This window comes from Anser anser (assembly GCF_964211835.1).
Source record: "Anser anser genome assembly, chromosome: 15".
NCBI lineage: Eukaryota > Metazoa > Chordata > Aves > Anseriformes > Anatidae > Anser > Anser anser.
Genome location: NC_139736.1, coordinates 1881548 through 1908012, shown reverse-complemented (window position 1 = coordinate 1908012; position 26465 = coordinate 1881548). Strand labels below are relative to the sequence as shown.

The 26465-nt window shown below is 60.3% G+C and overlaps 3 protein-coding genes across 6 annotated transcripts; 2 read left to right on the top strand and 1 right to left on the bottom strand.

Moving 5' to 3' along the window:
• Positions 1–39: 39 nt before the first annotated feature.
• On the bottom strand, positions 40–11054 carry CHTF18 (chromosome transmission fidelity factor 18). Its single transcript, XM_083800211.1, has 22 exons — positions 10842–11054; positions 10376–10546; positions 10099–10240; positions 9777–9972; positions 9560–9649; positions 9415–9467; positions 9118–9253; positions 8713–8925; positions 7913–8010; positions 7698–7821; positions 7417–7544; positions 6696–6789; positions 6521–6619; positions 6097–6227; positions 5657–5819; positions 5298–5522; positions 5044–5193; positions 4366–4496; positions 2764–2908; positions 1357–1473; positions 699–756; positions 40–341 (listed from the first exon to the last, which is right to left on the bottom strand). Exons 1-22 carry the CDS (start codon positions 10981–10983, stop codon positions 205–207), a joined length of 2943 nt encoding a protein of 980 aa, XP_083656337.1. The 5' UTR covers positions 10984–11054; the 3' UTR covers positions 40–204.
• Positions 11055–11128: 74 nt separating this feature from the next.
• RPUSD1 (RNA pseudouridine synthase domain containing 1) lies at positions 11129–15130 on the top strand. Of its 2 annotated transcripts, XM_083800236.1 has the most exons (6): positions 11129–11230; positions 11400–11591; positions 11669–11792; positions 11939–12041; positions 12122–12223; positions 12512–15130. In XM_083800236.1, exons 2-6 carry the CDS (start codon positions 11410–11412, stop codon positions 12910–12912), a joined length of 912 nt encoding a protein of 303 aa, XP_083656362.1. In that variant the 5' UTR covers positions 11129–11230; positions 11400–11409; the 3' UTR covers positions 12913–15130. The 2 variants fall into 2 exon arrangements, with proteins under 2 accessions (XP_083656362.1, XP_083656361.1); XM_083800235.1 differs by lacking the exon at positions 11129–11230 and having other exon boundaries at positions 11242–11591.
• A 2031-nt stretch (positions 15131–17161) lies between these two features.
• On the top strand, positions 17162–26426 carry LOC310882052 (mesothelin-like protein). 3 transcript variants are annotated; one of them, XM_083800208.1, is made up of 17 exons: positions 17162–17516; positions 17815–18018; positions 18258–18289; positions 18668–18717; positions 19355–19475; positions 19556–19641; positions 20049–20175; positions 20266–20456; positions 20547–20637; positions 20718–20862; positions 21390–21574; positions 21982–22137; positions 22294–22427; positions 22667–22797; positions 22974–23068; positions 23292–24327; positions 25065–26426. In XM_083800208.1, exons 1-17 carry the CDS (start codon positions 17294–17296, stop codon positions 25145–25147), a joined length of 3090 nt encoding a protein of 1029 aa, XP_083656334.1. In that variant the 5' UTR covers positions 17162–17293; the 3' UTR covers positions 25148–26426. The 3 variants fall into 3 exon arrangements, with proteins under 3 accessions (XP_083656334.1, XP_083656335.1, XP_083656336.1); XM_083800209.1 differs by having other exon boundaries at positions 17372–17516; positions 17783–18018; XM_083800210.1 differs by having other exon boundaries at positions 17393–17507; positions 17783–18018.
• Positions 26427–26465: the final 39 nt, after the last annotated feature.

Sequence of the window (26465 nt, the reverse complement as noted above, 5' to 3'; positions counted from 1 at the left end):
TAAGGGTTTATAAATGAAATAAACAGCAATATTTCAAGATTTTATTAATTTTTATATTTTATTTTTTTTTAAACAAAACAACTGGTTATTAAAAAAAAACATCAGCACCACCTGCACCCGCTCCATTCAAGGGTGAGACAGCTAAAAGCCAGCTTATCATTTCGCTCCTCTCTCCGGTATTTCCTGGGTTCCCTCTGGTCCCTGCTAGAGCAGGTCCTTGATGTAGAGGTTCCTCCTGACCGCGTTTGAAACCCCTTCATTAAATCGGAACCAGACGTCGCTGTTGCCCACGGCCTTTCCCATCTGTCTCTCGATTGAATCTTGCTCGGAGGGCTGAGGGGCTGCAGGGTAGGGGATGGGGAGGAAGACTGGGGGTAAGGAACGTGGAGGAACTTCCCCCCTTTATTCTCATGAGCCCCACCAAGAGGGGAGCTCACACTGCACACAGGGAGGGTTGCAGGCGCACAGCTGATGCCACGACTCAGCTCCCACAGACACTTGCAGGACCCCATAACCCCGCTCCCCAGCCCAGTTCATTTCCCAGTTTCCCTTTCCCAGCCCACCAACATTCCCCCAGGCTGGGGACAGGGCTTAGGGACAGAACACCCAGCTGGGGACCCGTGCACGTGGGGTGCAAGCACTGCAAATACAGGGACCCCTGGCAGCACCTGTGGGCACCCCGTCCCTCTGCCACCTACCCGGGGCTGTGGACACCCTCTGCCGCAGAAGAGGCCGCCCGAAGAAGTCAGTCTCAGGCTGTGAAAAACAAACAAGGCGGGGGTCAGCGCAGCCCCGCCGGTGCCTGCTCCAACCCCCGGCGCAGGAGCAGGAAGCCACCGAGCAGGAGCTGAATGCAAATCCTGCGGAAAGGGCGAGTGGCCTTGGTAAAACGCAAACAACATTCAAAATCAGTAGGAAAAGACAAATGTTAGGGGTTGCTGTGTTAAACAGGGTTTTGCTGAGGACTAAAGTCTGAAGTTCAGTCCAGGACAAAGGGCAGTGGCACGGGACCAGGGCAGCCCCGCGGTGCCCGGCTGGTCCCTGGCGCTGCTCCGGCTGCTCCCCACCGAGCTCCCTGGCTGCAGCCAGATGGGGTTTGGGTGCTCCGATACAGGTGTACGTGGGCTGTGCTGAAGGCACTGCCACATCTGTCCCCACGGATGGGGCCTTCAGGGGGTGGGCTGCAGGACCCACCTCCCCAGGCACCAATATCCCCAGGTGCAGGGAATGGAGCAGCCACAGGGGTTTTGTGGCCACATGGCTGCAGGAGAAACACCCCGGGGACACATTGCACAGCCCGCTGATGGGTAAAGGGCCCTCCGACCTTACTGCTGATAACTGTGGCCCCCCCCTCACCTTGTCCTCCACTGCTGCCCTCCTCACGATGTGCTCCAGGCGCTGCTGGTGGTTTTGGGGTGCTGCCGGCCCCGTGTCCCCGCTCTCTGCTGGCTCACCGGGGCCTCTTGCTGGCTCCTGTGGGGGGAAGACCCCTGAGCACATCCCCTCTGGGCTGCTCCTGGGTGCCCAGACCAGGGAGAAAGCCCCCAGCTGAGGACCTCTGCCTTTTTCCTTCAACACACCCGACTTCAACAAACACGTGACTGTTCCCACCTGGGAAACGCAGGAGGGTTTCATGGGTTTTGTTACAGATATAGTCATCTTTATGCTGTAGTCTGGGGTCTATTTGCCGCCTATTTGGATAACAATACTTTGTTGTAAATGTTTTTCATCATGTTGTCTCCCAGCAGCAGCTCCAGATTAGCCCAAGGCAGCGCTTCGGGCACGCCGTGTGTGCTGTTCCTTTGCTTGGGACTTTGTGGTTGGCACCGCATAAACAAGAAGCCTTCAGAGATGTTTTTACACCATCTCTCTGCCACAGGTGTCCCCTGAGGAACTGCCTCTGCTGCAAGAAGGGGCTCCCAGGGATCCATTATCCCCCTGGCACCAGGGCAAGGCAGGCAGCAGTTACACAAACCAAACCAGGGCTGTTTCTCAGCCTCCACATTTGCCCACTTCCACCTTCTCCTGCCTCATGCCCACTGCTCCGTGCAGTGGAGGGTTTTGGCAGTGGGCAAAGGAGCTCTGCTCCTCCCAGGGTGCTCTGGCATCCTTAGGAGGATCAAAGTGAAGCGACGGGAATGTGCAGGCATGAAAGAGCAGGTCACCTCCTTCACTGATGTGTATAAGTCACAGCCAGGTCAACTAAAATTCCCATCTCTAGTTAGAGAGGTTAAGGGTTTATAGCTTATACTCAGAGTGAGTATTTCCAGAATTCATACAAAAAGATGAGCTGTTTGGGCTTGCCACACGCAAGGCTGATGTGCTGCCCCACGCCTGCTGTCAGCCCAAGGCAGATGTGCAGGGGCAGGGGGGGCAGGCAGGCTGCGGGGACCCGGGGGGGTTAATCCTGGATTTCCACTGGCAGAGCAAAAGCCATCAGCCTGTGTGTGCCTCTGCTGCCATCAGCAGGCGGAGGCGGCTGGTAGGGGCAGGGGCGGTGGGCAGGGGCGTTTTGTAACCCCACACTGTGGGACAGGGGGACACAGCCGAGACGAGACGTCCTCCCAGGCCCTCTCCAGCTGCAGTTGGGCCCCCTAACAGGGTCTGTGCATGCACTGACAACCACCTCCTGCTTTGGGAAGACCCCTTCCCCACGCCAGCCCTAAGGACTTCATTTATCCCCATCGCCCACCTGCACCCCAGGCGACGGACCCGCCACCACAGGCGCCCTGAAAGCCCACCCCTGCTCTCCCCCTTCCCTACCTCGCTAAGGTTTCGTGCCTGCAGCAGAGCCTCCATCCTCCTCATCTTTTCCAGCTCGATCTCCCTGGCGATGAGCTGCTTGGCCTGGTAGGTCAGCTGCTTGCGAGCCGGCAGGTCCGGGAACCGGCAGACGTCCTCCACGTTCCTTCAGCCGCAGCCAGGTGCACGGGGGCAAGGAGGAGAGAAAATAAATCCATCACCGTGCATGGCGAGACCTGCAGCACTGCCAGCCCTGTCCCCTTTCTGTCCCACCCCGGGACACGTTCCCCACCGCTGCCCTCCCAGCGGGCGCCGGCAGCGTTAGAAGATGCCCGGCGGGCGGTGCTGGACGTGCAGACCCAGGCTGCTCTGGTACAGCGCAGCTGAATGACAATCCCCAGGAGATTACACACTTTTTAATCTTGTTTTGAGTGCAAGAACAGGAAATTACACAGGCTTGTGCCAAACAGACTGCCCTGAAAAAGCCCAAGCCACAGGGTCGCAGGTGAGGCACAGGCGGCAGCAGGTTCCTTGCCATGAACCAGGGGGGCCGCAGGGAGCCCCCCCAGGGGGATGCAGCCAGGAGCGGGCATTTGGGCAAACCAGAGCAGTTTGGTTCTTAACGGGGCTGGCACATCAGTTAAGCCTTTTTCGGCACAGTTAAAGCCCAGCCCGAGCACCCGTCTGGTTTCCTTTGTCTGCCATTGAGACCATTCCGTGCTTTATTCACGTTCGGTATTATTTCCCTTCAAATAATGGGAACGCGCTCGCATGTCAGATGGATTTGCAGCTGTTTAGAAGTTAGCTGTCAAATCTGCTATTTAAAAAGTCATTTTTCTTCCTGTGTTTCCTCACATGGTCCCTCAGCTGCCTTTAAAGTGCAGCAGTAGTGACAAGGCAGCACCAGAACAGGCTGCTGCAGGAAAAGCAAACAGTGCAGACACCGAGCTTCCCTGCAAAACCCAGCTCCTGTCCTTCCAGGTACTGCCATCTCCAAAACCACTCTGCCTATATACTGCAACAGAAAACAGCTTGTGACAGCTCGGAGAAAACAAAAGGTTTTGCTGTTAAAACAGCTCTGTTTGCCAGACACTGGGACATTTTCGAGGGGTGCCAGCAGGACACGGCACCTCCCTGCAGCACCAGCCATTGCTGCACAGCACACCAGGTGCTGCTCCACGCTGCTCCAGCACCCTGCCGGCGGCTTTTCGGAGCAGCCGGGCTCGGGGGGCAGGAGAGCGATGCCTCGCTGCAACCCAAGCAGGTCCCGCAGGCGTTTCCGTAGAAAAAAGAAATAAAATGCTTCACTGTAATTAGATACAGCGGCTTGATTTAACAGAGGCTAATTTCTGTAATTAACTTTGTACCAGGAAGACATTAGCTTTGCTCCTAGCTCTGGTCGGGTCTGTATTATTTCACCAAAGCCTCGGGAGCATTTACAGCTCAGAAGATCCCTAAAACACAGCGAAGACTCAGGTCCAGCCATGGCAGGCTACTAACGCACAAGTTCATCACATGAAACCAGGAGAGCGCACTCATTTTCTCGTCCTGGTACAGCACCCACGAGCTCCTGGCTGGCAGAAAGAGGACTGCGCAGAGGTACAGCAGTCCCTCGAGACTTACGGGTCAAGCTTGTAGACGTACTGGCCCTCGGGCAGGCGCTCCTGGTGGTAGGTGAGGTTGTAGGCCAGCATGGTGCTGATGAGGTCGGCGAGCTGCTGCTTCTCCTTGAGGCTGTAGAGCTGCGTGTTCACCTGGGGAGGAGAGCAGGGCCCACCGGGGAGGTGAGCAAGGGGAAAGCGCAACTCGAGCTATCTAGAGCAGCTTCGCAACACAAAAATAACCCAACGCAGGCTTCTTGTCTCAATATGAGAACAGATAGCGAATGCCTGTGAGGATACGACTAGGGAGGAGAAAAGTTCGGTCTCCTATTAGGGACACCCTGTGCTTCAGGGCAGGGGAGCCTCCTGCATCAGCCCGAAGGGTGACTGTGCCAAGGGAGCAGGAGTGGTTCTGGTTGAACCAGGCCTCTAAAATCCTCACTTGCGCCAAGCCCCCAGCCCCAGCTCCTGGAGGTGCACCCACAGCCAGGTGTTTGAGTGCCACATCCCCTCTGACTTCTGCATCGGGTGCAACTCCAAACCAACCCTGAACTGGGGACGCAGAGGTCTGGGACATCAGCTCAGCCCACGCCAGGGCAGGGCAGTGCAGGGGACGTGTCCCAGCCCCCCTGGGAGCCACTCGCAGAGGGGACCCAGCACCCAGGACCAGAGCAGCCAGAAGGGGCCAGCAGGCACTCACCGGCCGGAGCTTCGGGGTGAGGATGTCCAGCAGCAGGCAGAGCACCTCCAAGACGAGGGACTGCTGCCCGGTGCGGCTGCGAGCGCTGGGCGTTATCCCCGAGACCATGGACACGATGAGGTTCTGCATGTGGTTCTGCTTGGCCAGGGCCTGGGGGGAGACAGGGCCGGGACAGCTCAGCCTTGGCCACGAGCGCAGGTGCCCCATGGTTCCCCGCTGGAGCCCAGTGGCCACCGTGCCCGCCCGGGGCTTGCCTCGTGCTGGCTGCTGGGGTAAGCGAGCCGGGGGATGCTGGTGGCCGCGAAGAGCAGGTGGAAGGCCACGGGCAGGAAGGGCAGGTAGCGCATCAGCTGGAAGCTCTGCCCGTGCAGCACGGCCCTGCTCAGCATGTCGGAGAAGCCCAGCCACTCCAGGGCCAAGCACACCGAGCTGAAACTGGAATCCCGCAGCTTCATGTTCAGGAAGTTGTCGTACAGACCCTGCAGGCGGCCGGGCGAGAGCGGGGTTAGAGACTGGCAGTGGCCCCATCTGAGGATTTTAAGCCTGGTACCCCATCCAAAAGGAGCACGGACAAGGACTCACACGCCTGGCTCTCCCCTCCAGGCTGCTCTACCTGGGCGAGCTTCTCCTGCTCCCCCGAGGAGCTGGCGAGGTGCAGGACGCGGTGGAAGCGGTGGGAGGATGCGTTGAGGCCGGCCTTCGCGCCAAGGTGCGACAGGTCGTCCTCGTCCGCCAGCAGCTGGTTTGGCAGCGTGGGGTCCATCCCTATCCTGTGCCTGCGGAGAACAGCAAGGACAGGGCTCGGGGGGCCCGGGACACGTGCAGAAAGTGCAGTGCTGGATGGACCAGCAAGGAGTATTTGGACCCTTTTAAACCAGACTGAAGGCAATACCAATATCAAATTATTGGGCGCTAAAAGAGCATCTAGAGTACGTAAATTTGCTGAAACCAAGCCTGGTCTCCAGCACGGTTCAGGTTTCTCCACTGCAGGTCCTGCAAGCAGGGCCCACAAAGCAGCGTGTGCCAGACAGACCTAACAAATTCCCCGTTTACCTTTGAACCCGTGGGAGCTGGAATATCTCTTGCCAGATGGAGAAGAGCCCCTTGTTTTGGTCCTTCAAGCCGATCTTCATCGTCTGCACCATCTGCACGTTCAGCTCCTTCTGGCCTCGGCCGTGCAGGAACTGCAACACAAGCAGGGGGCTGCGTGCCGCGCAGGGGGAGAGGGGCAACGGGAGGAGAAAGGGGGTGCCAGCAGTAGCTCTGCGGTGCTGGGAACAGCCCGAGACAAAGGCACCTCGTTCTTCCTCACACTGTAGCAGAATCGAGGTTAAAAATAACACCAGGGACAGGACTGACACTTTAGGGACTTGCCTGGAACACAATTTTTCCCTTAATCCCCATCTGAATCCAGATCAGGTCAAGCAAAGCAGCAAGCCTTCATCCCCCCGCCGAGACCTCCCGCTGCTACAAATACCTGCAAGGTGTTTATGCACGAGCGGATGTCGTTCTCGGTCTTCTCGCAGAGAGCCAGCAGCGCTCCCACGTCCGCCCTCATGCCCTGCAGGAGGGCGATCTGAAGGGAAGGGAGGTGAGGGGGGCCCCGACCGCGCAGCCACCGCGCGGGGAGAGGAGCCCGGGGCCGTGCGCACCTCGCTGAGCCGCTGGGCCAGCCGGGACGGGGCCGTGCGGGGGAAGCTGAGCAGGAAAGCTTGCTGCCGCAGCGGTCTGAGGGCTGGCACGAACCTGGAGAAAGGAAGCAGAGGGTGTCTGAGCCCCCCCCCCCAACAGAAGAAATCCAGCCACTAACGCTGCCCTCCGAAGAAACGCGGTGTTTAAAAAGATGTACAGCGCTGCACGTCGGTGCACGCGCCAACACTACCGTACCTGGGGCTGTTTGGCCTTGAGAAGAGAACACTGAGAGGGGATCTCATCAATGTTTACAAATATCTTAAGTGTGGGAGACAGAGGGACATGGCCAACCTTTTTTCAGTGGTTTGTGGGGATGGGACAAGGGGCGATGGCCACAAAATGGAGCCCAGGAAGTTCCGCACCAACATGCGAAGGAACTTCACAGTGAGGGTGACGGAGCGCTGGGACAGGCTGCCCAGGGAGGTTGTGGGGCCTCCTTCTCTGGAGATATTCAAGGCCCGTCTGGACGCCTACCTGGGCAGCCTGCTCTAGGGAACTGCTTTGGCAGGGGGGTTGGACCTGCTGATCTCTGGAGGTCCCTCCCAACCGCTACAATTCGGTGATTCTGCGTACATCCACACCTAGCCGAAAGTCACACCAGCACCCGTCACCTCGCTCGGGGCAGGGATTTCAGCTCCCCACCCGTCCCCTTCCCCTCCCCGGAGGACGAGCGGCACGCACTGGTCGTTGCAGATGCAGACGATGGGCCGCAGCAGCAGACCGCCCTCGCGCCGCCTCCGCCGGCCCGGCGCCGCCTCGCCCTCCGCCTCCTTGCTGTTGATGATGTTCAGCAGCACGCTGATGGACGCCTTGGGGAAAAATTAAGGGACAAAAGGGAACGAATGCTTGCTGTTCTGAAGCAAGAAACAGGTAATAAAACAGAGCAGAGGATGAGCTGCTAAGGGGGTTAAGAATTAAGCAAGAGGTGGCCAGATCCAGGCTGGGCAGCAGCGAGAGCTTACGGTGGGCGCGCCGTCTATCTCATCGATGATCAGGCAGTTGGGCTTCTCGTCGGCGCCCAGCACTGACTTCATCTGGGTGGCAGCTTCGATGCGGGTCTTGAAAACCTCCGGGCTGCGGTCGTCACTGCAGGAGAAGACCGTGGCGGGAGGCTCGGTGCGGCACCACCGCCAGCAGCTTTTGGGGCCCAGCAGGGCCGGGCAGAGGCGAGCCTCACCTGGCGTTCATCTCCACCACGTTGTACCCCGCGTGCTTCGCGATGACGTGGGCCAGCGTGGTCTTCCCCAGGCCGGGCGGGCCACAGAGCAGGGCCACCTGCGGCACGGAGGGGACAGTCAGCCCCTGCAAGCCCCTGCGCTGGCCGGGGCACCTGGAGGGGCACCGGGAGCAGGGAAGGTCACTGGAGGAAGGGGAATGTAACAGGAGCTCTTGGAGGTAACAGTCATCCTGGCTAGCAGGTGCACCTCTCATGCATTTTGTAAATTTATAGGATGACAGAAAACGGAGAATAAAACCCCTTCCAGAATAACACTCCCGAGAAACAACACTTTTACATTTTTAGCATCTAATTTTTGTTTCCCTGGTTTTTATATCCTTTCACTGGATATGTTGAAAAACAGTCTGGTAAAACAGGTAGTTATCTCCATTCCTTTTACTGTTTCAGCACCATTGCTCTTTTCCAGATGCAGAAACTCTTACTCAAAGACATGACGCGTTAGCCCCTCATGAATGAAGTCCAGACCAACCTCTGATAAAAAGGGCACTTCTTTCCTCTACCAGCCCACTTAATTTGGCTGGAGAAGGTCTCTTCAAACCTGTTCCCCTCCCCTTGTAATTACATTACTTAAGCTGAAACAGCAGAAGAAATGAGAAAAAGATATATTTCTAAATGGGAAACGGAATCAATTTTTTACTGGATCTGTACTGGAAAAGAAGAGAAAAGGAAGACCCTGCTGCTCACCACGGTGGTGGGGTTAGGAAAGGAGGCTCACCACAGCTGCGTCCTGTCCTGCTCACCTTGTATTTGGGTCTCTTGTGCTGGTCCAACTCAGCCTCCAGAATCTCCTCCGTGAGCTGGGCCTTCGTCTTCCACTTATTCTGCTGCTCCTTGGACTGTCTGAATGGGGGATGAGCCTCAGCGCTGGACTTTGCCTTCTTCACGGGCTTCTCCCTCCCGAACACCACCGTGTCCCAGAGCTTGAGCCACTTCAGGAGGCAGCGGTTTGTGTACTGGTGGCAGACAAGAGAGCGAGCAGTCACACAGGGATCTGAGGAGCACCCAGTAAGGACAGACACAGGGCTCTGCCCTTTGCGGCTTAACGCCTGTGTGGCGTGCACAAGAAGCAAACCCAACAACCCGCAGCATTAAAGGAGAGCTACAAGTGACAACCCCCCCGAACCTCACTTATCCTAGGAGCTCACATCATCACTGAGCAGCTCCATGTAGCGCCGGGGAGTAAACTTGTCCACCCAGAGGCAGTGCAGTGCGGACTCCTCCTTGTCTGCTGCCTCCGCTGCCTCCTGAGGCTCCACGGTGTCGTCACAGGTCTCAAGGCAACTGCGAGGAAGGATTAACGCGTCCCAGACCACGCAGGGAGCCAGGGCAGGGCTGGGAACTAAACCCAGCCTTCCCAAGCTGAGGATGCTGGGGGCAGACCCACGAGAGCATCTCAGGGCCCACATCTGAGCGCAGCAGGCCGGCAGCTGCCCACACCTCACCTGTTTATTATCTCCGTCAACTGCTGCGACGCCTCCAGAGCTCGCCTCCGATGCTTGGGGACGAACAGGGCGAGAGGGGGGTCAGGGACAGGCTGCTGACGGGGCAGCAGGGGCCAAAGGCTGGCAGGGCAGTAAGGTGCGATACCTCTTCGTTCACTTGTTCCTTCAGGTAGGAGAAGGGGACCCCCAGCAGGTGGAGCGGCCTGCGTGCGTTCCAGCCCAAGGAGTCGGGGAGCTGTGAGAAGCAGAGGGCACAGCGATGCTCAGCATGGATGTTTTGTGCCTCACCAAAGCTCCGCTCCTGAACCAAACGGACGTCGCAGAAAGCAGCTGAGCAAACCTGGCCTCCAGACCCCCCTCACCTCCACTCCTGTCCTGGAGGGATCTTCCCTCACAGCCATGAAGACCCTGGTGCCTTCGGTGGACGTCACGTTGATGTAGTCCTCCAGGATGGGCGGCCGCTTGAGGACCCGCTTTGGGTTCTTGTGGGAGGGCGGCGTGATCTGCAGGGGCACCATGCCGCTCACCTCCAGGCGCTCCGAGCCGGACAACAGGCTCCTTTAGCGGGGGGCGAGACGAGGAGCGCTCAGACCCCACCCAAGGGCAGACCCACAAGGCTCTCTGAGCGAAACACGGTGAGGTGACAGAGGGGCAGCGATGAAGCTGCCAGGGGAACCGGCCAACCTGGCAGCCTGGGGAGCTCCCAGCGCCTCTGGGCCAGGCACGAATGTGGCGGCATCCTGCAGGACATCGGGAACCAACTCATCGTCCGCACCGAAGTTCAGCTTCTTCACGGCTTCCAGCCGCTGCCGCTTCGGCTTAGGAGCTGCGCGAGACAGAGGCAGGAGAAAGCTGTGAGATGCGGCACGGACCGAAGCCCGCCAGAGCAGGCTCGGGTGCAGCAGGGCCCCATAGAGCCCCCAGCACACCCCACAACCAGCACCGGCCCAGCGAAACCTACTGAGGGCCACGGGCGGCTCCGGGGCTGGGGAGGGCTGCGGGGACCCACGCAGGGCACACTCCTGGCCCCTCTTCCTGGGGTTGCCCCCCCCGGCCGGCTCCGTCTCCTCCAGCGGCTGCCTCCTGCTCCGGAACTGGGAGATTTTGGGGCCGGCAGGCGGGGACGGGTAATCTGCGGGGCGGCGCGGAACGAGGCTGCTTGGGGCTGGCGGGCACCTCCGGCTCCGTCCGGGGCAAGCCCAGCGAGGCCACCCGGAGCTGGTGTCCCAGCCAGCGGCGCTGGGACGGCTCCGGGGACGGCATCACACCTCCGGCACGGCCAGAGGGAGCCTCCTGGGCTCCGGTTCGTGCCCGCTGCCTCCCGGCCCCGCCGCCAGGAGCCCGGCCCCGCAGTCGCAGCCCCCCGGGGCCGCTCCCCGCTCCCCGCTCCTCTCCTCCCGGGCACCGCGCGGCCCCGGCCCCGGCACCTTCCAGCTCGGCCAGCACCTCCAGCTCGGCGGCGAACCGCTCGTAGAAGTCGTCCCCGGCTCCGTCCCCGGCTCCATCCCCGGCTCCATCCCCGGGGCTGTCCCCGGGCCCCTCCACGGGTCCCTCCCCGGGTCCCTCCATGGCCCCGCCGCGCCGCGCCCCGGGGCCGCCCGCTGCCCGCCCCGAGCTTCCTCCCGCCGCGCCGATCGCCGGCACGGCCGCTGATTGGTTGCGGCGCGCCTCTCGGCCGGCGGAGGAAGCGCTGATTGGCTGCGCCGCGCGGCGAGGCCGGAGGAGGAGGCGCTGATTGGTTCTGGCGCGATCCGCGCTCGGCGCCGAGGTGACGCGCTGCGGCCGCTCCGCCCGGCCGGGCCGGGCCGCGCCGCAGGTGGGCCGGGAGGGGGCCGCGAGCGGGGCCGGGGCCGCGGGGAGCCGCGGGGAGCCGCGGGTCCCCTGCCCCGTGCCGGGCGTGCGGGGCCGCGGCGGGCAAACGGCCCCGGTGCCGGCCCCGGTGCCGGTCCCGGTGCCAGCCCCCAGCCCCGCTGCTGTCCCCGCAGGGCGCTCGCCATGGAGCCGGGCACCATCGACAACCTGTGCATCCTGTACCAGAGCCCCGACTTCATCGTGGTCAACAAGCACTGGGACGTGCGCATCGACAGCAAGATGTGGTACGAGACCCTCACCCTGCAGAGCCAGCTCAAGCGCCGCTTCCCCGAGCTGGCCGACCCCGACACCTACTACGGCTTCAGGTGAGCGCCGGGCCCTGCCCAGGGCCGTGCGGCGGTGGCCGAGCGGCCGGGTGCTCCCGCCTGCCCTCTGCTCCCAGGTTCTGCCACCAGCTCGACTTCTCCACCAGCGGGGCCCTCTGCGTCGCGCTCAACAAGGCGGCGGCGGGGAGCGCCTACAAGTGCTTTAAGGACCGGCTGGTGACCAAAGCCTATCTCGCCCTGGTAAGCGCCTCCCAACAGCTCCTGCTCCTGAGTATCTCACCGTGCTCACTGTAGCTTGGCCTCTGCTTGCTCATCCCCGTGCTGCTGAGGAGTGAGTGTCGGTGCTGGGCTCGCCCCGTGGGCTGCCTCGTCCCGTCTCCCTGCAGGTGAGGGGCCACGTCGCCCAGAGCCGCATGACGATCCGGTACGCCATCGGGAAGAACACCACCGAGGGCATGACCCACATGATGTGCATCGACGGGACCGAGGGTGAGCGCCCTGCCCGCGCTGCCCCCGCCGCCCTCCCCCGGAGGGCTGCGCAGAGCTGACCCCTGCGGATCTTGTTGCAGGCTGCGAAAATCCCAAGCCCTGCCAGTCGGAGCTGATCGTGCTGGAGCACGGCTCCTACAGCGGAGACCCCGTGACCAAAGTGCTGCTGCAGCCGCTGACAGGTGGGAGCCACGGGGCGGCTGCAGCGGTGGGGGCTCCGTGGGGGCTCACCCAGCACGGTGCCTGTGACCTTAGTGCAGGGTGCTGAGGCTGGACGGGTCCTGCAGTGGGACCTGCGCTTGCAGCCACGGGGCTTGGCTGCAGAGTGGCCGTATGATGCAAAGCAAAGACTAGAAAGGGCCAAGCAGAGCTGGTTGCTCGTGGAGGATTTGAATTCTCTGGCTGGGGGGCACTAATGCCATTTGGGAATTGGGTGATAACCTGTGTTCCTGCTCGTGCTTTCCCCCCAGGGCGCACCCATCAGCTCCGCGTTCACTGCAGCGCCATCGGCCACCCCATCGTGGGGGACTTCACCTACAGCCACAAGAAGGACAGCAGCCCCTACAGGATGATGCTCCATGCCTACTACCTGCGCATCCCCACCGGCAAGGAGCTCATCGAGGTCTGCGCGCCCGACCCCTTCGTCACGGCGATGGACAGCAACTGGGTGCCCCAGCACGTCACCCACCGGCTGGACGACACCATCCAGGAGCTAAAGGACAAGGCGATGCAGAAGGGGGAAGTGGAGGAGAGCCACAAAGTCGTGCTTGAGGACAGGGGAGTGGAGGTGCTGAGCAAAGCTAAGAGCCTGGAGACAGAGGAGCAGCGAGCCCGCTGTGAGCAGTGGCTGGCCGAGTGGGCGCTGGAGTGAGCACCAGCCACGTTCCTGCATTTCCAACCCACTGCTCCATTTTTGTCCCGATGGGTCCCAGAGCCCAGCACTGACTCCGCATCCGCACCTTCCGTATGCCGTGGCATCCCTCACTTCTGGGGCTGGGATTAGGCAGGTTTTAGCAGCGATTAGGATCGGTTTATTTTTTTAACGTACCCATCACCCATCTGGCCACCGGACGCCCCTTTCCTAATTGTGTGCCTAGCAGCCGTCACTGCGTCACGCGCCAGCTTAGAGTGACCCCAGAGCTTCACAGCCCTGTGCCGGGGCTGGGGCACGGCCGCTGGCTTTGCCGGGAACGTGGAGGGCAGCTGCAGAGCCCACCCGTGCTGGGATCTGAAAGGCAGCCCACCAGGACGTGCTGGGTGCAGCCGCGGGATCCATGAGGTCTGCGCCCCCCGTTCCAGCCTCCTGCGGTCAGCGGCAGGGCCCCCGGTGCAGGGGACGCGCTGCCCACCCCCTCCCCAGCCCCTCGCTGCGTTTTTTTAAAGGCTTATTGAAGATGGATGAGTTGATACTAAGAGATTTTAAACTTTTTTCAGGTTTTTATGAGAAGAATATAGTCTTTTAGCAGTTCTGAATCCCAATGGTCCCAGAGATGCGCGTATTTTTAGTACTTCCCTTGTATTAAATTTGCCAGCGTCCCTCAGCTTTTTCTAATAGATCCCACTATTCTTTCTACTAGCGTTTCCTTTTCTTAGCGCCCACCTTTTTCCTGGGTGTGGAGGTAACTCCTGGTGAGACAGATCAGGAGATAGAAGCTTCTTTCTGCTTTACCTTGACGAAGGGGAGTAGTTACCACGTTTTGCTCCTACTGCTCGACCGCCTGCCCGGCGGGTCGCTGAGGGGCTGTTGGCACTAGGTGGTGCCGGAGACAGGCCCTTTGCTTAGGCTGTTTGTTAGGGCTCTGGAGCAGCGAGCGGAGCGGATGAGATGGCTGAAGCGAAAAGAAAAGCTGAAGACTGCTGCAGGCAGCGGGAAGGAGCTTGTCTCTCACTTTGGAGCTCAGGTTTGCAACGTGCCAAGATTCGTTTCTGCAAAAACGCCCTTGCTTCGCCGGCCAGCTTCGTCCTGCTTTGCTCTCCAGTTTCCACCCCGCTTCTCTGCAGCCCTGGGAGAAAACGAAGAGAGCAGATCAGCTTGAGTGGGATGAGGAGAGACAGCGCGTGGGCCACGGTGCCTGAAGGGACTGGAGCCACTGAAACGTGCTCCTGCGCACGGAGCGCCAGAGCCCCGGGCACTGAGCTGCACGTGCCGCAGGTCCCACCGGCCCACGAGAAGCCCTGGTCTGTGTACAATGCGCCGTGTAAAATCTCATACAATGCACCTAGCCAGTGGGTGAACAGAGCAGCCCGAAACCCTGCTTGGGGTCTTGCCTTGCACGTGGCCCTCACCCTGCTCGGCGTGGAGCTGCTGGGGGTCAGGACGGGCGCACGGCTCGGGCACCGAGCGGGCACCGAGCGGGCACCGAGCGGGCACCGGGGGCTCGGGAGGCGCCGCTGCGGTGGCAGAAGGCTCGCTGGAGCCACCTCCTCCCTGCCAGGTACCATCCCCACCTCCAGGTGTGGCCGGGGAAGCAGCCACAGGCAGGTCGGAAGGCTGTGAATGGATGACATGAACTGTTTGCCAAAGAATTAGCGTCAGCGATGTGCCCGGCAGGGCCCAAAAGGTTACGGGTGAGGTTTGCTGCCTCGGAGCCAGGATGCGCCCGTCGCGCAGGTCCTGCGTGGGGACGTCCCCGCTGCCACTGGTGGCTGCAGGGGCAGGGGCTGCCCTCGGCCGCGTGGGGACACGCTGTGCCCCTGCACACGGGGACGGTCACGCAGACCATCGCGGCCAGGGGCTGGCGCCCAGCATTCACCTGGGAGCACCAGAGGAGCCCCTGCATCCCGCCCCGTCCGTCGCGTGTTGCACTTTTACTCGATGTTGCAGGAACCAGAGAAATCTGTATTTTCCTTACCCAGAGAGGGGCTCACTGGAGCCCTGCCCCTGCTCTCCCTCGTGCGCCGGTGGGCAGTGCTGTCCGCACTCACTTCCACGGGGCATTTGCTGCATCTTGTGTGAATCCACTCGTGCATGTGCGGTGTGGGGGGGGTTGTGGTCGGGTGTGCGTGTTTCGTGACATTCTGTACCTCTGGGAGTAACCCTTATTTGTTGCGTGTTTGTGGACATCACCATAGTAAACCGTCACCTCCAGGCACGGCAGTTCCCCCTGTGGTCTCCTCCTTCACCCCGCGCGCTGCCAGGTGAGCCCAGGGGCTCTCAGGAATGAGCACGGACCGGCACAGCGGGGCCGGCCCCGGGGCTGCAACCCGGCCAACCTGTCCTGCGAGCACCCACTTTCGTGCGGGCACCGGCTTTCATCCTCACCCTGGTGAAACCCCCCTGGCCGAAACCATCGGGATTATCCGCCCAAAAGCCCTCTCGGGAGGGCAGAGGAGCTTGGAGCAGCTCCGCCACGGCGGGGGATTCGGTAGCTCCCATGCAGGCGGTGAGGATGCACGGGGAAGGTTGGGGCAGGTGCTGCTGCCTGGCCCTTCCCCAGCCCAAACCTCGGGCCCCCTGTGCCACCCCACAGTGCCGTCCCCAGAGATGGGGTCCCCAGGGATGGGAGCAGGGAGGGTTGGTTGTCCTCGCTTGCACAATTCTTCCCCGGGGACCTTTTCCATCTCAAATACCCGCGGTTCCACCCCATTTCGTGCTCTGGGTCCCAGCCCTGGCACTGGCATTGGCACCGGTTGAGCCCCCCATGTCCCTGAGGGCATGGAGGGGTTTGGGACCCCGGGTGCCACCTGGGGCTCTGTCCCCTCCTGCACACATGCCCCGGGGTGGGCTCAGCCCCCTCTGGCCTCTCCCTGCCGCAGCCACCCCGGCTCCTCTTCCCCCCCCCGCAGCCTGTGGCAGTGTTATGCCAGAACCAGAACTCTGCGTCACCCAACAAAAAGCACCTGACTGACAACACCGGCGGCTGGGGCTGTCCCAAACCAAACAACAGAGGTGGAAGGGAAGTTTCTCCTAAGCGCTGAAGAGTGCAGACCTCTGGCAAGGACGGGCGGGAGCAGCGCAGCCCCACACTGCTGGGGTCCGTAGGGGTCGTGGGGAGCGCTGCCTACAGGCGTCGTTTTCCGGTGACACTTTTACATCAGTAGTTCATTCCTCAGCTTGGCGCAGCTGGAGAAACAAAGATCCGGAGAGATTACGTGCAGCTTTCAGGTTGTGAGCCTCTAGGGTCGTAGATCTGGCCGCAGCGGGTAAGCAGCCGCCAGGAGCGGGGGCTCTCCTGCTGCCTCCCGACGCGGGAGGCTGGGGATGCAGCGTCCCCAGCGCTGCCTGCCAAAATGCAAAGGCCCCCAGCACGTGGGGGCTGTGGCCACCTCCCGTGATGGGTCCTGCACAGCCCCCGAGGTTGTTTCAGGGCCAGGTTTGAGCCCCGAGCAGATCCCGTGTGCGTGGTGCCCCGCACAGGCGCCCACGGTGCCCTCACCCCTGCTCCCCACCACCGGCCGGGAAGGCTGGGGCGGTGGCCCCATCCTGCCAGCAGCCCCACACAAGCAAGTTTCTGTAATTGCACCATTCCAGCAGCAGCTATTTTTATCACGGATCCTTTTGGAATAGAAACCAGAAACCCCTGCCAGCAGCTGCCCGAGCCCCTGTGCTGCGGGACCGCTTCACCGGCTCGGGGACGGGGGGACACGGGGGGCAGCGAGCGCCGCATGGCCCCACAGCGAGCAGCCCCCAGCCCCAGCAGCACCAGGACAGGACCCCCACATCCCTCGAACAGGAGCTGCAGGGAGGGGAGCGAGGTCCCTCTGCGAAGGCTGACGTTCCCCAAAATGCACCCAGGGGCAGGGGGAGCTCCCACCTCACCGGGACGGGCAGCTGGACCCCGCCGCTGCCCAGCTGCCGTCTCCTCCCGGGGCTCAGAGAAGGTCACAGGCACTGCATTCGCTGTCTTGCGTCATCATTTCCCTCTGGCTTTTCATTGCATCTCCTTGGAAAGGCTTCGCTTCCTCTTTTTCTGCACCTTTTTTCATGTGCTGGATGGCATCACGGAGCACGACCAGAAATTCCGGGGAGAAAACTGTAAGAAAGGAAACAGAGATTGTCCACCACCAGGGCAAGAGGATAACAGTGAGGAAAAGGGGTTCCGAGCCCTTACCTGAGGACTGCTGTGTTCTGAACCCCAGCTTCCCCATAAAATAGATCCCTGAGTAGCTCAGGGGTTGTGGCTAACCCAGAGGACCTTTGTCTCCATGAGGAGCCCAGGAGCCGCCGGCCCAGAGGCATTAATTCATTAGCCCCAAAGTTCAAAGTGACCCTTTACATAAATTTAAAAAAAAAAAAAAAAAAGGAGGGGAGAATGAAAACGGGGAAAGGAAAGAAAGCAACTTTACAAAACACTGTTGAGAAACTGCCTCCGTCACACCCCGTTTTTCAGAGCACCATCCCCACCCCGCAGGAGATAAGGGCTGCACCGCTCCCCGGCGCTGCTCATCCCTGGCGGCTGGCGCGGGGCAGGCGGGCTCCCGGTGCAGGTGGGGGGCCTGAAACCCACGGCAGAGCCAAGCTCCAAGGTCAGCAAGGTAATTCTGTGCGGTGCTCCGGTCTGCTGATCCAGCTTCTGGAGCAGGGACTTATTTTCTGTAGGGGGGGCTCTCGGGGTCGGGATGCCGGGGGTGCAGCACCTGCTTGTGTGCCCCACGGGCTTCGTGTGGGGCTGACCGCCGCCTTGTGCTGGATTTCTCCCCGCCTGCACTGGCGTGGCCCCGTGCAGAGCCAAGGGACCGTGGGGAACCCGGCTCTGGGTGCCAGCGAGGGCATCTCCTTACGGAGTTCATTTCAATAACAGGCGGAGAACGAGATCTGTCACCCACTATACAGGATTCAGAAACCTCCCGCGGCTGCGCGAGGACCTGTGCAGGCAGCACCGGGGCTCAGCTCCAGCCCCAGCTCCGGACGGAGGCAACCAGCACCAGGACCCCCCGGCCGCAGCCCCCCGCTCGATGCCCACCTGCAGACGGAGCCCCGGCGCAGGCAGGATGGTGCTGGCGGCCCCCGCCCTGGCCACCCTCGTCCTCAGCCTCCGTGAGTCACCGCCTGCCTCCGGGCTGCGCTCCCCGGGCTCTGCCATCAGCAGCCACGGCTGGGGGAGCTTTGGCCAGCCCGCAGCTGGCTCCACAGCAGGGCCCGGCATTTACTAAACATTGCTAAACTGGGAAAGGAAATCTTTCCTGCTTGTAAAGCTGGAGCTGCTCCAGAACAGACCCCCATCACCTCTACATGCACTCCTGCCCGTTTTATAACACCGTCTCGCTTTGTTGCAGGATTTTCCACGGGCCTGGCACAAGCCGCACCGGTAAGTCCCTACGGGTTGTCTCAGGGGCTCCAAAGGCACGGCAGTGGCCCAAAAGCAGCAGAGCTGTCACCATGCCCTGGCCCCATCCCCATCCCGGCTCTGCTATGACCCCACAGTGCTTGCCCACAGCTGCCCCGCAGCCTCCCCGTGCTGCTCCCAGTCCAAGGGAGGGGGTCCCAGGGGAAGCAGGGGCAGCCCCGCTGCTGAAGGGTTGGTCCCCGACCTTGACACGGGCTCTGGTGGCTTTTGCACCTGCGCGTGACCTGGAGCATCCCCAGGGCTGCGGCTTGCGGGCACAGCAGGCAGGCTGGGAGTGCTGCCCGGCCCCGGCAGATTTCGGGCTCCTTGCAGCTGATGTCTGCCTTTCCCCCCCCCCAGGCTGCCCTGCTCTTCGGCACCGTCCTGTCCGCCACCGAGCCCTTTGCTGAGTAAGTACCGGCCCCTGGCAGGGCTCGGCGAGCGCGGGGGGCGCAGGGTGCGGCCGGGGGTTCCTGGCTGGGGCGGACGTCGCATTTCTCCCCGCGTGCGTCACCACCGCCGTGACAGGGAACTTGGGCTGGAGAAGATTTAAAACCTTGTGCAGCCGGTTCTGGTACTGGGCTAGGATTTCAGCTGCATCATCTTGTGTTGTCGCACAAACAGACAAAAAAATGCCGTTCCCTTTACCGGGCTGGTACAGGCACAACAGGAGCCTCCCCTGGGCCAAAATCCGGGCTCTGCTGGTTTCTGCCTTACCCACAGCCCGGGGCACCCTGCTGCAGCTGGAGCACCCGCACCGCCCCAGGCTGCAGGGGGGACGTGCCTGTGGCTGTAGGGCATCTCCTTTGTCACAGCATCCCTTTTGTCACGGCATCCCTTTTGTCAGGGCATCTCTTTTGTCAGGGCATCTCTTTTGAAAGGGCATTTTCTTTGTCAGGGCATCTCTGCCCACTTGCCCCACGCAACCACAGCCAAGGCAAAGGGGAATTTCCCGAAGGGTAGAGCAGGTTCAACCTGCCAGGGGGGAAGAGGGAAGGGAGGACACCCAAAAGAGGGGTGCGATGCAGCTGTACCTGCCCGATGCAGCCTTCCAGCCTCGGTCCTGCAAGGATTGCGGTGCTCCCAGGCCCACCGCCTGCCTGCTGCCGCCGTCCTCGCGCTCGCCCGGGAGGTGCGGAACAAAAGCGTGGAGCTGAGCAGCGCCCAGGTGGGCAGGGGGGGCTGCTGGAGTGGGGGGGTGGGCTCACACCTGCTCGGCGTGGTTAATAAAAGCGTTTCTTTGCCCAGCTGTCGTGCCTGGCCCGGCTGCTCGCTGCCAACAACCTGACGGCCAACTTCAGCAGCTACCCGCCTGACCTGCTGCTCTTCTTCGAGTGAGTACCGAGGGCGTCCTGGTGCTCCTTGGGAGCTCCGCGCGGGGAAGGACGTGATGAAAACCGCCTGCTGCTGGTGGCACCTTTAGACCAACACAGGGCAATCCCAGCCCCGCAGACCCCCAGCCCCTTCCTCACCCTGCTCCTCTCCAAGGCCAGGCAAAGCAGCGTGTGGCCGCACCACGCTGGCTGCGGCGTGGGGTGTGTGGGTCCCCCATCCTGCCCAGGGCAAGAGGAGACCCCCAGCACGGGCCAACGCACAAGCTCACCCCGTGCCTCTCGTTGCTCAGAAGGGAGGGACGCCTTAAAACAACCCTCCCCACACCCCCGAAAAGGGGGCAGCGCGGCCTCTGTGCCCCCGTTTCCAGGCCACCCCTCCCCGCACCGCTGACTCTTGCTCCCCGCAGTGTGGCTGAGGTGCGCAGCGAGACCTGCGAGGAGTTTTATTCCCTGGCTGCCCGCGGGAACCTGGAGCTGCTGCCCCGGGGCTCAGCACGGCGCAGGGCAATCCTGCACGGGGCTCTGGCCTGCGTGGTGAGTGGGGGCCGTGCCACGGGCTCTGCGCTGGGGATGGTGAGGGTCCCCCGTGCCGGGCATAGGACGAGCACCACGTCCCTCTCCCAGGGCGCGAGCAGCTCCCGCCTGCGCCCCGAGCAGCTGGGCAGCCTCGGGGCGCTGGTGTGTGACATGGAGCCGGACACCATCACGGCCTCGGATCCCGGCATCCTGGAGAACCTGAAGCTCTGCACAGCACTGACGGGGGCTCAGCGGGGTGCTCTCAATGCCGCCCTTCTCGGGGGCGGCACGGCGTATGGGTGAGGAGCCCCCGCTCGCCGGGCGGTGAGCAGGAGGGGGGGGGGGGTGTACCTGTGAGGATGCTGGACCGTGCCTCCTGTCGGCTGCAGGGATCCTTTGGGCTGGGATTTGCAGACTCTGCGAAGTTTGGGGCCGCTCGTGCTGGCTTTGAACCAGACCACGCTGAGCCTGGTGGCCAAGGTAAGCCGACCCCAAAGTGCCCATCCATCAGGGCCAACCCACGGCCGTGGGACCCAGCACCCTCTGTCCTCCCCTGGCAGGCGGCGAGGGAGGCGTTTGCCAGGAGCATCGCGGCCACCTACAGCAGCCAGGGGTGGTCCCAGCGGGAGAAGTCCCTGACCCTCCTGAGCGCCCTCGCAGCGGCCTCAGCAGCCTCTCGCCCCCGGCTGAAGCGGAGCGCAGACCGTGAGCCTTTCCCTTCACTCTGGATCCATTCGGTTGCTCAAAGCTCGTGGGGTGAAAAACGCCCCCAGGGAGGGGGAGAGGACAGGCAGAAAGTGGAGATTGCCCATAAAGGAACCGGGGAGATGGGGGAAATGTGGGAAATGTTCCTTCCGCATGTTGGGGGCAGCGGCGGGGGGACAGCGCTGTGGGACCTGTGCAGCTCGCGTGGCTGTGCTGTACCAGAGAGCTTTTAATTGACTTTAACAAGACAAAGCAAAGCGCACATGGCCTGCAGAAACATAAACACGTTCTCCAGGAATAACTTTAAAACTGACGAATGGAAGCAAATAACCCACAAGAGTGAGAGGGAGAACTGGGGGACGGGAAGCTGACCACAGTCCCGCCCTGTGAGATGGTTCGAGCAGCATTATTGCAATAACCTGCCCATTCCATAGGGATTTTCTGGCTGGCTCTGAGGCCCCATGATGAGATCAGGGCCAGGTGTGGAGGGAAAACGCCCACCCCTAACTTGTCCTCCCCACCTGCAGGCTGCACGTCCAAGCCCATCACCCCCAGCACCCTCCCTGACAGCCTCCTGCTCATTGACTATGACACCCCCGAGCAGTTCTACCTCTGCCTGAGCGTTCTGGTTCTGAAAAACAGCCTGGCACTTGTGCTGGAGCAGCCGCTCACCACGGACTACCTCCAGATGGTGAAGAAAAAGCTGCAGGAGGTGATGGATGAAGCAGGGCAGGGGCTGCTGCTCGGCCCCTGGTTGGCACGGTTGGGACCGGGGTCTGGGCACTGCTGGGAGCAGGAGGTGCTCACTGGGGGGGCTGGTGCTTGGTGTGATGCCCCTTTGTGCCCCGCAAAGCACCAAGGAGTTTGGGGGCTGGGGACGGCGTGGGCAAGGCAGAGCGGCAGCAGGGTGGGGAAACGGGTGGTGAAATGAGCTGGGTGAAGAATGCGTGGCAGAAAGCAGAAGGGTGGTGTTTGTGCGGACAGGGGTTTCTCAGTGCTTGTTGGGCTGCCGGAATTTGCCTTGGGATATGGAGAGCGTCTCCTGTCTTAACATAGACATCGAGAGAAGCATCCCCCGTTCCCGACCCTCTTTTCTGACCCGCCGGCCTGGCCGTACAGGTCTACCCCGCGGGGATCCCGGATGACCAGCTGAGGCTGCTGGGGCCGCTGTCCCGGCAGTACACGGCGCAGGAGATCAGCCAGTGGCAGGTGACCTCCAGCGACACGCTCTGCGCCCTGCTCAGCCCCATGGACGGCGCGTGGAGCGCTGCCCAGGTACCTGTGCTGCTGGGGGACATGGGGGGACGGCTGCTGGCAGCAAAGGCAGTGCCCAAGCATGGCACAGGGGGGGTTTTTGCAGCTCGCACGCGTTCCCCCCAGGAGCGTTTTCCTCCTCCAGATACCCACAGCCCTGTGGATTGTGTTTTCCAGAAGCAGCAGCTTATCGCAAGGTACCTGGAGCTAGGGGGCAAACTAACCGGCCCCTTGCTTCAGAAAATCGGTGGGAGATGCCTGTGTAGCCTGAGTGAGGAGCAGATCAAGAAAGTAACCCCAGAAGCAATCGGGTAAAGCACTTTATAGGGGTATTTGTCAGTCCTGTTTACAGGGGTATTTGTCAGCACCTGGGATTGCGGGGAAGGAGGGCAGAGGGGCGGCGGGTTCCCACCTCCGTTCTGGCTCTGCGATGTCCCCCTGTCGGCTCCTGCCTGAGCCAAACCACTTTTCCCCCCCAGCCATCCAAAGGGCTTTTGCTGTGGTTTGGGTGCTGCCCCCTGCTCTGACCTGTGACCCTTCCTTCCCCCAGGAGCGCCGGAAAACTGGACGTTTCCTCTTGCTCTCAAAGCAAAAAGGACCAGCTGTACAGGACAGCCCGGGAGGCCTTTGCTGGCCAGGCCGGCACCAGAGCCTATTACTGCCAGATCCGGCCCTACCTGGGTAGGTGCTCCAGCCTTCACCTTCCTCCCCACGGCAACAAGGCATGGGGATGTCATCCTTGGTTTGGGGGGCGTGTGGGGTTAGACAAGGTAAAGACATCCAACAGCCACCAAAGCCTGTCTTGCAGCACTGGAAGTGTTTGCAGGTATTTAGGAGCCCCATATGCTTTCTTCAAGGCGGAGCTCCAGTAAAGGACCTGAAGGACTTGGCTAACGCTGGCATCACCATCAGCATCGACACTTTTCTTGCCCTAAATCCCAATGAACTGCAGGTACGTTCCTGGTGCGCTGTTGCTCTTTTCCCTGCTGAAGGGAAGGGCCAGTCGAGGGCAGGGCTGTGGGGCTCAAGGCTGCAGTCCCATCAAATCACCAAGGCTCTATTTTTTACCTTTTTGTTCTTTTTAAAGTTATTCCTTGCTCCACACCCTGTTAGAAAAGCACTCTGTGGCAGCGTCGGCTGTGGGGCTGACCAGAGGTGCTGTATGTGTATTGCAGAAACTCAGTGTCATGGATGTCAAAAACCTGCTTGGGACAGACGTTCAAGAACTGAAGAAAGCCGAAAATCAGACCGCCGTGCTTTGCTGGATCAAGAAACAGTCCCAGGAGGAACTGGACCGAATCCTGGGAATCGGCCTGCACGGGGGGATGGAGGAGCCCAGCCCCACGGGGACCACCACCCCGCCTCACCCCACCACCTCGGCCAGTATCGTCCCCACGACCACCGCCCCCCCCACCACCGCCCTCCTCGCTTCCCCCAGCCCCATTGCCACGAGCAGCCGCCCTCCTAGTACGCCAAACACCAGCCCCAAGACCCCCACCCCAAACGCTGTCAGCCCGACCCTCCCTACCAGCACTGCCCCACGCGCTTCCACCCCGCGGCCCAGCACCGCTCTGGGTCCCGCTGCCACCCCCACAGCCCGGCCTGCTCCAGCCCCCAGCTCCATCGCCCCGTGCCTCATCCACCAGTCCGCCACCCCAAAGAAGACCACCACCACCCCGGCTGTCACCCTCCTCACCACCATCCTTGCTGCCACCAACCCCAGTGCCACTTCTCCGAGCTCTGTCCCCACCCCAGCTGCCACAGGCAGTGCCCCCCCCGGCACTCGTGTCACCAACCCGGCTGTTAGCACCCGCGGCACCAGCACCCTGCTGGCGCCCAGTAACGCCCCAGCACCCGGGGGCACCACCAGCCCAGCTCCCGCCACCCATACCACCACCATCCCGAGCACCACCAGTGCTCCCAGTGCCCTTGTCCCAAAGTCGACCGCTGCACCCGCTGCCACCACAGCCACAGAAACGAACCTTCCCCACAAGCCCACCCCAGTTCCCAACACCACTGTGTCCACCCAAAAGGGTGGCAGCTCCTCAACGGTCAAGACTACAACATTTGCTTGCAATGGTGGCCCTCCGGCACTTCTCGGACCCTCTTCCACCACCTCCAGCAGTGAGAACACCAAGAAAACACCCGCGGGTGTGCCAGAGCCACCAAAACCAACCCACGGTGGATACATCAATCTGCAACCCGAACCTGGTAAGGCATGTTAAGAGTCAGGAAAGGCTTAGGAATCGATGCCAAGGCAGAAATCTTCACTGACCAGAGCAGCTGATCCGCCTTTTTCCTTGCCAGCTTCAATACTGGCATGCTGCTGTCCACAAGAAACCCCAGATAGCTGCTGGCACGTCAGGTAGCAGTGTGTCTCCACAGGGCCTTATAGCCCCTGGGTCTGCAGCATACTGCCTTCAGATCCTGCAAGTCCAGCAAGGTGCATCTTAAGAGGTCTTGTAATGTTCTGAGAGCACAGCAGCCCTCAGCCGCTCTGCAGAAAGCTGGAGAAATTGCAGCAATGCCAGTGCTCTGCTTTATTTTTCACAGGGCAAGGATACAGGCCTTTCATATTTTAGCTGCACATAGTCTTCTTGAATAGGAATCACTGTAGAAGCCCTAAAATCTGAAGTCCTGTATCCTGACAGAGCTACTTCAGTAGTTTTATTGACTCAAACAGATTTACTCCTGTTTTACATTAGCAAAATTAAGAGGAGACTCAGTCCTCCTGACTGCTCATGGCAAGGTGGTATTTGCAGCTGGGGTGCAGGTTCCTGCCTGAAGGTGCAGGGTATGGCCAACGTCACAAAAGGCAGAAAAGTGTTGTCCTACACATGCAGTCCCCCAGGGTACCTGAACCCCAAAGCAATTCTACAGCCCTAACAGCTCACATGTGCTACTGATATGGATAATCCAGTTACTTCTCATCTGTGTTCTCTCTCCAGGATCAGGATCCAGGCTCTCCTCCTGCGTGGTGCACATACTGATCACAGCCGTGGGCTTATCACTGCTGCAAGGGCTTCTCTGACCCTACACCACCACCTCTAGCACCATGCTCACTAGATCCCTACTTAAAATTTTCACCATTCTGCAAAATAATGGTGCTGGCAAGCTCCCTGCTGAAACACAGAAACTCGGGAAAGTAAAAGAGTTTGTCTGTTTGCTTCCAGCAAGGAATTTGCTCATTATTTTTGAAGCTGGGAAGTGAAAGGAGGACAGATGATTTTCCATCCCAAAGCAGCCCAACAGATAATTACTACCTAGATGCTCTATATAGTACAAGTATCAGTAACATTGACTGAGCTGGCAATGCATTAATGCTGACAGCGGGTACAGTTCTGACCGCTTCACTCACACGGGGTGGCGTTTTACTTCTAAGCTGTCCCACTGGGAGCTGTTGAAAACAGTGGGAAAACTCAGGGATTCAAGTTACTGGCCACTGCAAGATAGGTAAAATATGGCCCAGGAATGCTGCCAGAAAGCTCGGCCAGAAATCCACTAAACTGCATTTAGCTTGCTTCAAGAACGTATGAGACTTTTGATCAACATTTGTTCAAACTACACCAAGCCTGATTAGAGGGAAGATTAACTGAAGATAGTTTGTCTTGATTACTGTTGCAATGTTATATAATAAAATATCAATCAACTTTTTTTTTCTTCCCCTAATCAAATGTGTCCTTTGATGTGTTTAGTGCTTTGTTGTTTGTTTTTTTGTTTGTTTGTTTTGTTTTGTTTTTTTCTGGCTAACAAACCTGAACAGTTTCCATTTCTTTTGCTCTGACTTCCTTCCGTCTTCTCTCATAGCTCTTCTGCAAGCAAGCATTTCTCCCTCCAGCTTGCAGACCTCACCAATTTAATTCTTCACAGGCTGAGAAGACTCTCACATGTCATTTATTGAGTGAGTCAAGGCATGAGGAAACAAATCAAGATTTCTATTAAGGGATCAGGATTTGGGGAAATGCTGTTAAAAATGTGGGCTGCCTTACCTGGAATCCCATCCCCTTCCCTCCCAGCCTAGGTAGTGCCCCAGCACCACTGGATGCAGGCAGTGGGGAAATGTCTCTCGCCACCCCGAAATCTGCAATGATGGACAGACCAGTCACTCACATTCTTTTTCTGTAAACCACAGACAATAAAAATTTATAATGCCTTTGCAGGAAAGAAAAAGGGATTTCAAGGGCTAGATTCTGACAAAGTACAGTTTGCACTGGGGCTTTTCCAGACAGAAATCCCCAATGAGTGGAAAAATTATGGTGAAAGCCTTGTACAAAGTTCTTACGCCCTTCCCATGAGGAAGCTGAGAACAGTCTCAGCCCTTAGATTTGAGCCGTCAGCACCAAAGGAAA

Excerpts from the sequence above, each read along its gene's own strand:
- RPUSD1 (XM_083800236.1), top strand. The coding sequence starts at position 11,410 with ATGGAGCCGGGCACCATCGACAACCTGTGCATCCTGTACCAGAGCCCC. Across the intron at positions 11,793-11,938 it reads CCAAAGCCTATCTCGCCCTG|GTGAGGGGCCACGTCGCCCA; the intron begins GTAAGCGCCTCC and ends GTCTCCCTGCAG. Across the intron at positions 12,224-12,511 it reads GCTGCTGCAGCCGCTGACAG|GGCGCACCCATCAGCTCCGC; the intron begins GTGGGAGCCACG and ends CTTTCCCCCCAG.
- LOC310882052 (XM_083800208.1), top strand. The coding sequence starts at position 17,294 with ATGAAAACGGGGAAAGGAAAGAAAGCAACTTTACAAAACACTGTTGAG. Across the intron at positions 18,019-18,257 it reads CACCCTCGTCCTCAGCCTCC|GATTTTCCACGGGCCTGGCA; the intron begins GTGAGTCACCGC and ends GCTTTGTTGCAG. Across the intron at positions 20,176-20,265 it reads ACGGGGCTCTGGCCTGCGTG|GGCGCGAGCAGCTCCCGCCT; the intron begins GTGAGTGGGGGC and ends TCCCTCTCCCAG.
- CHTF18 (XM_083800211.1), bottom strand. The coding sequence starts at position 10,983 with ATGGAGGGACCCGGGGAGGGACCCGTGGAGGGGCCCGGGGACAGCCCC. Across the intron at positions 9,650-9,776 it reads CCTCCAGGACAGGAGTGGAG|CTCCCCGACTCCTTGGGCTG; the intron begins GTGAGGGGGGTC and ends TGCTTCTCACAG. Across the intron at positions 6,620-6,695 it reads TGGCCCAGCGGCTCAGCGAG|ATCGCCCTCCTGCAGGGCAT; the intron begins GTGCGCACGGCC and ends CCTTCCCTTCAG.